Below are 9,661 nucleotides of genomic sequence, written 5' to 3'. Positions count from 1 at the left end.
TTACAATGAGCCAAGATGGTGCCACTGCACTCCAGCCTGGCGAGAGAGCGAGACTCTGTCTCAAAAAAATAATAAAATTTTTAAAAAGGCCCGTGAATCCTCTGTCCAGCATCTGGTTGGTTTGTTCATTTTAGGAGTTGCGGGAGCTTCAGGACGAGAAGGCAGAGCTGCAGAAGATCTGCGAGGAGCAGGAACAAGCCCTCCAGGAAATGGGCCTGCACCTCAGCCAGTAAGAACCCCACTCCCCTCGTCTGCCACTGCAGGCACACCAGTCTACCCCCCACACCCCTCAGGCCCCAAACCTACTTCCTTTTGGCGAAAGGAGGGGGGGCGATTTAGGAGCCCAGTCCACTGTTAACGGATGAGCTCTCAGGAAGCCAGGCCTCAGAGGGACCAAGCACGGATTCCTGCTAACCCCCTGGGGATGTCAGTCAGCTCTTAGTTAATTCATCAAGCACACTTACTCCTAGTGACCAGGACACTCTTATTCCTTAGCTTCATATCCAGGGCCTTAGGGAACAGATGGGCAATGAGAATTGCTTGGTCAGTCTACACTCAGGCCAGAGGGAGCGTGGCAGGTTTGAGAAGACCTGCACGTTAGAGGTGCACTCACCGGCCTTGCGCAGCACAGCCCCCTTCCTTTCGGGGAACTGGCCACTGCATCCGCCAGAGTCTGTCTGTCTGCTACAGATGCTGATGGGTGCAGATCCTGGTAGTTCTGCTCTCCTCTGACTTGACAGCTCCCCTCCTTGGTGTCCCAGTCTGGACACGTTGCTGTGGACACCTGGGCCTTGGGGTGGATCACACTTCGGATTGTGGAACTTGTCCATTTGTGTGATGATTTTGCATTTTCAACATAGTGGGTAGCCTTTTCTCCTCGAGTCAGGACTCATGATTGCAAGTAACAGAAATCCAACTCAAAAGTGGCTTAAGCAAAAGAAGCCATCAGGAATCGGTCTCTGTTTCCTACCTCTGCTGTCCTGTCTACCTCACAGGTGGGTCTGGACCCTTCACGGGCAAAACAGCACTCAGCAAGGCCATCTGTCAGAGGAACAAAGTCCCTCTTCTTTCTGCATAGCTCCCAAGATCACCCAAGGTTGACTCTGCTCCCGAGTACCCATGCCTGACGTAAGCACCATGACCAAGGAGATGGGGCTCTCCTGGGCTCAGGTCCAGCACTGCATATATTTGACCAGAAAAGGTCCACACATGGAGATCAAAATGAGAATCAGCTTGAAACACACTAGTGTATAGATGTGTGCAGCCTTAGAATTTTTCTTGCAGTCTGGAAATGTGTAGAGTCTAGTACTATTAAGAAAATAGGCCAGGTGCGGTGGCTCATGCCTGTAATCCCAGCACTTTGGGAGACCAAAGTGGGCAGATCACCTGAGGTCAGGAGTTCGAGGCCAGCCTGGCCAACATGGTGAAACCCCGTCTCTACTAAAAATACAAAAATTAGCCAGGCATGGTGGCGGGCACCTGTAATCCCAGCTACTCGGGAGGCCGAGACAATAGAATCGCTTGCACCCGGTGGGCAGAGGTTGCAGTAAGCCGCGATTGTGCCACTGCACTCCAGTCTGGGCGACAAAAGTGAGAATCCATCTCCAAAAAAAAAAAAATAGCTGGTCAAGGAATCTGATGTCTGTGGTGGGAATGCGGTCTGCCCACTCCCAAATGCAGGTGTTGGCCACTCGCCATCTCTCCTGTGCCCCTTACCTTTCTACATCAGCCCATGGCCGCCGCTCCCTCCCCTCCCACCCTCCGCCCTGCCTGCCACCCACTCAGCTGAGTGCCCTGTGCTGCTCTCGTCTGGCCTGTCAACTTGCCATGCTCTGGCCCCTGTTCCTCCCCAACCCCCAGGGAGCTCCTTGAGCGACACAAGGCTCAGTGTCTATCCCTGTGCACAAGAGCACAGGCCAGCTGTGAGGGCATCCCAAGAGCACTCACCAGAAGCAGACATGGAACAGAGGCTGGCGTGGAGCTGGCTTCTGGGGTTTGCAGCCAGTGTTTTCCTCTTTACATTGGATGGATGGCGAGGCAGTGTCACAGGTCCCCTCCTAGTGGACCATAGACCTCGAAACTGTGGATGGTCTCTGATCTTTAAAATGTATCTTTGTGGCCGAGTGTGGTGGTTCATGCCTATAATCCCAGCATTTTGGGAGGCCGAGGTGGGCGTATCACCTGAGGTCGGGAGTTCGAGACCAGCCTGACCAACATGGAGCAGCCCCGTCTCTACTAAAAATATAAAATTAGACAGGCGTGCTGGAATGTGCCTGTAATCCCAGTTACTCAGGAGGCTGAGGCAGGAGAATCGCTTGAACCTGGGAGGCAGAGGTTGCAGGGAGCCGAGATTGCACCATTACGCTCCAGCCTGGGCAACAAGAGTGAAACTCTGTCTCAAAAACAAACAAAAAAATGTATTGTTGCACTTTGTGGCTGCCTGGCATTACCGGCTACCCTAGCTTCCAAATTCCAGTGTGAGCTGCCTGGCCATCACTCCCTCCCAGCAAGTGCTGTGCATGTGACAGCATCAGGTGTATGCAAACCCAGACAGGACTACCTGAGGAGTTGCTTTTGTGCTGTCTCTCCTCTTCCCTTCTTCCTCTTGCAAGCCTATGCCGATGACAGAGATGGCAAAGCCTCTTCGCAGACCCTACATTAGCTACAGGAACAGTTTTCCAGTTTCATTATCTTGGGAACATCTGGATTCTTCCTAAATTGTGTTTCCCAGAGTTCTTATATGTTCAGTTTGCCATCTTGACCTGGCTTCCCAAGGTCTGTCCATCTGGGCAGCCTCTTCTGATCCTGTCAATCTGCTGGCCTATTTCCTGTTTCTGCAGCCGGACCAGGAAGGGAAGGAGCTGCCTCCCAATCTTTAGTAAAAGCCACAGGGATTTTTCTAAATGCCCTGATGCTGTTTTCTAAGTCTAGCCTGTGTTTCCCAGAGACCTGCCATTTTCTCACTTTGATTAGTCTAATCTGATGATAGTTCAGACTGATCTCAGTTTTTAAGAAAGGCTCAGAACAGGCTGGGCGTGGGGGCTCACGCCTGTAATCCCAGCACTTTGGGAGGCCGAGGCAGGTGGATCGCTTGAGATCAGGAGTTCAAGACCAGCCAGGCCAATATGGTGAAACCCCGTCTGTAGTAAAAGTACAAGAAAATAAGCTGGGCATGGTGTCAGGCGCCTGTCAACCCATTTACTTGGGAAGCTGAGGTAGGAGAATCGCTTGAACCCAGGAAGCAGAGGTTGCAGTGAGCCGAGATCACACCACTGCACTGCAGCCTGGGAGACTCAGCAAGACTCTATCTCAAAAAAAAAAAAGAAAAAGAAACGCTCAGGCCCATAATCCCAGCACTTTGGGAGGCTAAGGCAGGCAGATCACTTGAGGTCAGGAGTTCAAGACCAGTCTGGGCAACATGGCAAAACCCCACCTCTACAAAAAAATACAAAAATTAGCCAGGCATGATGGCTCGCACCTGTAGTCCCAGCTACTTGGGAGGCTGAAGTGGGAGGATCACTTGAGCCCAGGAGGTCAAGGCTGCAGTGAGCCATGATTGCATCACTGCACTCCAGCCTGAGCAATATGGCAAGACCCTGTCTCAAAAAAAAAAAAAAAAAAAAAAAGATCACACTGTTTTCCCACATCGCACAAACTGCCTCATTTTATTTGGTTTAGTTCTGCCAATTTAAACCGTGTTCAGTCCTGTCTCTTACATAAACAAAGGAATTGTTCTGACACTAACAAGAATGGAACAAGAACAAATGGCTGTGCCCTCTGAGCCTGCCCCTTCCAGACAGCAGGCAGCAGATTGGAGGCCAGGGAGAAGCCTGCAGACTCAGGTTCCTGCTAGGGAGAGCGGTAGAGACTAGCGCAGAACAGGGCCAGGTCTTGGACTTCTGGCCTCAGGCCATCCTCTCGCCTCAGCCTCCCTCGAAGTCGTTTTGAGCCCCTGCAGGCTAAGCAGTGTGTTCTTGTGCCAGATGCAATCCCAGGCTCAGCCTCAGCCCCCAGCAGATGGGAGCCAGTGTGATGAGGCAACTCTGGGATTGTACAGAGGCAGAAGGCATTTTAACAACCCATGTTCTGGGTCTCCTCACAAGTCCAGTATCTTCACAAAGCTAGTCATGAGAGCCAGCTATGTTAGGGAGTCAGTGCCTCTCTCTCTCTCACTGCTGTTAAATGGCCTTTTCTTCCTTAGGTCCAAGCTGAAGATGGAAGATATAAAAGAAGTGAACCAGGCACTGAAGGTACTGGCTTCCTAAGAACCACTTCTTCGCCATCAGCTTGTGCTGATGGCCTGTGTGCTTGTACGTTTAAGTATCCCAACAGTCAGGTGAGTGTGTGGTCGAGGCAGTGGTGGTGATGACGTATTTAGAGAAGCCAGATGCTGCTCAGAAACATGCCCCTCAGCTGAGGGATGCTGACAGGTGGCAGGGCCAAAGCTGAACCTAGGTCTTCTGACTCCAGTTCTTCTGCCATCAGCTGTGCTTTGAAAATAGGCCTGATGGGTCTTCCTAAAGGGGGAGGCAGGTGGCAGAGAGGAGAGACCCGCGGGTATCTTTAAACAGTGAAAAACAGGCCCTTCTGTTGAAGTGAAGGGCCAGAGGCCAGCCAGCCCCCCTGCAGTCCCCTGTGCCATTGCTAAGGACCACTCAAGCCAAGCCCTGAGTTGGGCCAGGTTTCCACACCCTTGTGGGGAGGGCAGAATAACACATTCCACTGAAGAGCAGGAGCTTGCAGGTGACCTGGTGCAGGTGCAGGTGCCAGGCTGAGCTGCAGGGTGGAGAGCGTGGGAGAGGAGGCAGACATTCAGGGGCACGGCAGCCTGACCTGCAAGATGGCCTTGCCTGCAGGAGCATCCACCCATCAGCCTCAGCTGTGCCGTGGCAGCGATGCAAAAGCAGTCCCTTTCCACACTCTCCCACATGGTGCAGAGCAGGGACCCTGATGTCTCTGGGCATCTAACTTCCAAGTGTCAGGTCAGGGACAGCAATTAACAGCAGCCTGGACTTCTAGGTAATATCAGTTTCACAGTATCAGGGAGGATAAAAATCGTAAAGCAGGACTCTAGAGCCGCCAGAGCTCTTTGATGTCAGGATGAACGTCCTGGGCACACACTGGCAGCCCCAAGGGTGTGTGACTCTAGCTCTACCTTTTCTGCTGTTTGTCAGCAAGAAAATCACATCCAGCAGATGCTAACAGGCCAGAAAAGTACCTCATGCCTTTGACTCCTGGAACACCCCAGTCCCCAAGCCTGAATAAATCACAGGTGCTGCTTCTCCCTGAGAAAGCCTTCCCAAGAGCCACCTTTCAAAGCCTCGGCCGCCTCCCCTGTGGAATGGAGTCCGTCTGCTCCCCAGGGCTGTTTAAGAACCAGGGCTTTGCCCCGCAAGGAGAAGCGCTTCCTCAGGCCTGTGGGATGCAGTGCCCGCTGTCCATCACCTTCTGTCTCTCCACAGCGATCAGCGTCAGCAAGTGTTCCAGTCTCACTCAGATTTGGCCCTTCTGCCACGCCTGCCAGTTCAGCTAGTCCCTTCGACCAGTGTCTCAGGCAGGGTCTAGGGTTGCAGGCACCAGAAGCTCGCTCTGCTTACTTCAGCCAAAGGGAACTGATGGAAAGTGGGGTTGTGCCTGAGTGAGCGGATGCTGGAGACTGCCTTGAGGCCCCAGGGCAGCCTGCAGAGGCAGGTGGAGCGTGGAGCTAGGACGCAGGAATCCTGGCTGCAGCCAGACTGGGAAAGGGCCCGTTGATGACAGTCCTGTGAGGCCACATCTGATGGAGAAGAAACAGTGCCTCACTAGGAAACAGGTGCTGTGAGGGACCATGGATGCAGCCGGAACACAGCTACGCACTCATCAGGGGCTTAGACAGAAAGTAGATTCTAGAATGTCCTTTCCTCCTCAGGGCCACGCCTGGCTGAAAGATGACGAAGCGACGCACTGTCGGCAGTGTGAGAAGGAGTTCTCCATTTCCCGGAGAAAGGTATGTATGTGGGGGCTCCACCCACCCTCCCAGTGCCCTGGGTCATTGCCCGCTGAGATGCCCCTTTCTCTGGTTCCAGAAGCCCGCATCAGACCAGGCCCACTGCCCTGACTGTGCTCACTGGCTGGCAGATGGGCAGCCCCGCCTCCCCTGCTTGCCTGTGCAGATGGCTTTCCATCCTGGCACCCTCTTTCTGGGAAGCCTTGGCCAGTCATAGGCCCCTGGTCTCCAGCACATCCTTTCAGTAACTGACAGTGATTTTGGGGGAGACAGGGCTCCTTGTGCCAAGCTGCTGTAGGGGATTGTCATTGAAAATTCTCTGTGCGCGGCAGGACCAAAATCTGGCCCAACTTAGGCAAAAACAGAATCTATGGGGAACCTACAGGGCAGCAGGTCACCAAAAATCACCAGTGATCTAGGCAGGGTGCTTGTCCCCGTCTTTTAGGTTCTGGAAACAAGGTCCTAGGCTCACCCTTGGGTCTAGGGTTGACAGGGCCTTATTAATAGTCTCACCAAGACCAGCTGGGTAGGGGAAGAGTTGGATATAAGCAAAACTGGGAGCTAAAGGAAACACTGCCACTGCCATGTTCTGTCTGTTCCCATCAACAGCCTAGCTCTGGAAAAGAGGAAGCCGCAGCCACCCCCGACTCCCCACCCCGAGTTTCAGGCAGTGCCTTGCAGTACACTCAGAGCTAGAAACCACAGCCTGAGGCTGCCTGAGATCACATGTGTCTACAAGGCCTGGCTGTTCCCATCTGTGGAACCACAGAAGCAGAGGCTGCACAGGTGCTCATCTCCATGTCTTATCAGGCACCTAGGGAACCTGTTTAGAAAGGGGAAGACCCGGCCGGGCATGGTGGCTCAAGCCTGTAATCCCAGAACTTTGGGAGGCCGAGACGGGCGGATCACAAGGTCAGGAGATCGAGACCATCCTGGCTAACACGGTGAAACCCTGTCTCTACTAAAAAAAAAATACAAAAAACTAGCCGGGTGTGGTGGCGGGCACCTGTAGTCCCAGCTACTCGGGAGGCTGAGGCAGGAGAATGGCGTGAACCCGGAGGCAGAGCTTGCAGTGAGCCCAGATCACGCCACTGCACTCCAGCCTGGACGACAGAGCGAGACTCCGTCTCAAAAAAAAAAAAAGAACCCATTCCAAACAAATGATGCGCTTCTGGGTCAGGAAGCAGGGAGGGTGTGCAGATGGCTTTTCTCTGGGTGTCGTGTGACTGCCTTCTTCCCGTCCTCTAGCACCACTGCCGGAACTGTGGCCACATCTTCTGCAACACCTGCTCCAGCAACGAGCTGGCCCTGCCCTCCTACCCCAAGCCGGTGCGAGTGTGCGACGGCTGCCACACCCTGCTCCTGCAGCGCTGCTCCTCCACGGCCTCCTGAGCGTCCGTCCTCGGGGGAGCACAGCCTCGCGGGCAGCGCCAAACCCTGTGGGTCTCCGGAAGCTTGGGAAATGTGTTCTTTCCCAAGAGAATCGAAGGAAAGAATCCAATTTCTCGCCCGGCCACTGGCACTCCAGAAGACAGCGTGCCAGAACCAGCCACTCTCACCTGGCCATGATTCATTCGGAATTAACTCCTCTGGATGGAAACGTCCATCTTACTTGGTTACATCACGGCTCTGGTTCAGATAAAACTTCGTGATTTTGCTACTATCATTTTTCACTTTTCAAAGGATTTAACCTGTTTTACAGCAGGTTCAGTTCTGCTAGTGAGTAGTTTCCCTCTCCCACCTCCCTTCTGACTCGTGTCAGTGTGCCTTCTCTGCTTCAGTCAAGAAATCTGCCATTTCATGCCCTTGTGACTACCTATCGTTGGTCCAGCAATAAAATCATTTATTTTTCACTCTGGCACATGCAGAAGCTCGTGTCAACTTCCAAAGAGCCCACTGTACCGGAGGAGGCCTCAGCACCCCTCGTGCCCGAGCCCAGTGTGAGCAGGAGGCTGTTGGTGCTGCCCCAGAGCCTGCAGGGCTGTGCCTGGTGAGCCAAGGGCAGTTTGCAGGGGCAGCGTGCCACCAACAGGCAGAGGAGGTGACCCCAAGCCTGTCACCAAAGTGCAAGAGTAGTTCACATACATAATTGGGAGTCTGATAGGTTACAGATGGAGACACCTGTGGAAAGGCACTTGGCAGGCAGTCATTTTTTACATTTCAAATGCAGTGCTAAGACTGGCTTCCAGTCCCTCCCTCGGAGGCCCCCACCCCCAAACAGCCAATGGCCTGGGGCTCTCTTCCGGTCAAGTCCAGACAACCAAGAGTCAGTCTTCCAGGGCTCATCCTTCATCTTCTATACATACACCTTGTCCAGGACCCTACCTTCCCTTCCCACAGGCTCCCCACCCTCACCAAATCCAGGCCTCAGGATCACACCCCTCCTCTGGGCTCCCCCACGACCTGGTCAGCCCTGGTAGATGCTTGCATGGCACCCTCGACTGAGTTTCCTCCTCTGTCGCTCCCTCCCTCAAACCGCTCTCAAGATGGAAAAGGTGGGAGCTTGGGCAAGGCTCAAGGATTCACCCACCATCCTATACAGCTTAGGACTGTGCGGCCAGACTTCAAGATGAGGTCTGCCCTGCTCCAAAGCCATGTCCTAGCAGGTTTCCAACCCTATTAGGGAAGCACAGTGGCAGCCCTCCCCTTCCCTCACCTCACCGTAGCAGCTGCCATCATACAGGGCCAAACTGTGAGGAAAAAAACTGCCTCTCACCCACTACCCCTAACTGGCATATATGACATCTGTGCCTTTTCAATACACCCAGTGTGGACCCCTAACTTGTTGGGCAGCCTTAGGCAAGTCGGTTCACTTGAGTCTTAGCTTTCATCTGCACACACAAAAGCAGAGTAATCCATCCCTCCCCTACTTCAAGTCAGTTCTGGCAGCTCAGTATAAAAACATGCAGGAGGTTCCCACTTCTGTGCCTGACACTTGTGTTTAAGTGAAATTTAACACACCCATTTTCAAAGTTGGCAATATTTGGTCAAGATAACTTCCCTACTCACAAATTCAAACACATTCTAAGCCCTACCTTTGGCATCTCCAGTCCCTGGTCTGGTAACATACCACCTTTACCCAGCCTGAGAAACGAAGGACAGATGTTCTAAGGCAGCACTTCCCAAGTCAACTGAGGTAGGGGTGAGTGGTCAGAATTTTGTTTAAAATGCAGATTCCAACTAACAAAGTCAGATGGTTAATTAAGTCACTGCAAACAAGCTATGGAGCACTAGATTCCAAAGAACCATAATGCGTCTAGACTTTTTTTTGAAACAGGAATTTCTCGTCGCCCAGACTAGAGTATGACGACGTGATCTTGGCTCACTGCAACCTCTGCCTCCCGGTTTCAAGCAATTCTCCCCTGCCTCAGTAGCTGGTATTGCAGGTGTGTACCACCACACCCAGCTAATTTTTGTATTTTTTAGTAGAGACAGGGCTTCCCCATGTTGACCAGGCTGGTCTCAAACTCCTGACCTCAGGTGATCCGCCCACCTCAGCCTCCCAAAGTGTTGAAATTACAGGTGTCAGCCACCGCCCCTGGCCTAGACTAACCATATGGCTCTGGATTAGTCCCTTCTCTAACAGGGCAAGCTTTATCCCTAAATGTACCACAGTTAACTCAGGACCCAGAGAAGGAACCCTCAATCCTTCTCAATACTGGGCCTCAGTACCAA

The 9,661-nt window shown here is 52.9% G+C and overlaps 1 protein-coding gene across 1 annotated transcript in view; it reads left to right on the top strand.

The window, feature by feature from the left end:
- RUFY1 (RUN and FYVE domain containing 1) overlaps positions 1–7,736 on the top strand; it is a 55,387-nt gene extending 47,651 nt beyond the window's left edge. The window contains exons 14-17 of the mRNA XM_011960173.1: positions 135–229; positions 4,202–4,250; positions 5,909–5,986; positions 7,235–7,736. Coding sequence (XP_011815563.1) covers positions 135–229; positions 4,202–4,250; positions 5,909–5,986; positions 7,235–7,378 — 366 coding nt within the window. The 3' untranslated portion in view covers positions 7,379–7,736. The remainder of the gene's footprint in view (positions 1–134; positions 230–4,201; positions 4,251–5,908; positions 5,987–7,234) is intronic.
- The last annotated feature ends 1,925 nt before the right edge of the window (positions 7,737–9,661 follow it).

This window comes from Colobus angolensis, unplaced genomic scaffold (genome assembly GCF_000951035.1).
Source record: "Colobus angolensis palliatus isolate OR3802 unplaced genomic scaffold, Cang.pa_1.0 Scaffold509, whole genome shotgun sequence".
Taxonomy (NCBI): domain Eukaryota; kingdom Metazoa; phylum Chordata; class Mammalia; order Primates; family Cercopithecidae; genus Colobus; species Colobus angolensis.
This window is presented reverse-complemented; position numbering and strand designations above follow the sequence as displayed.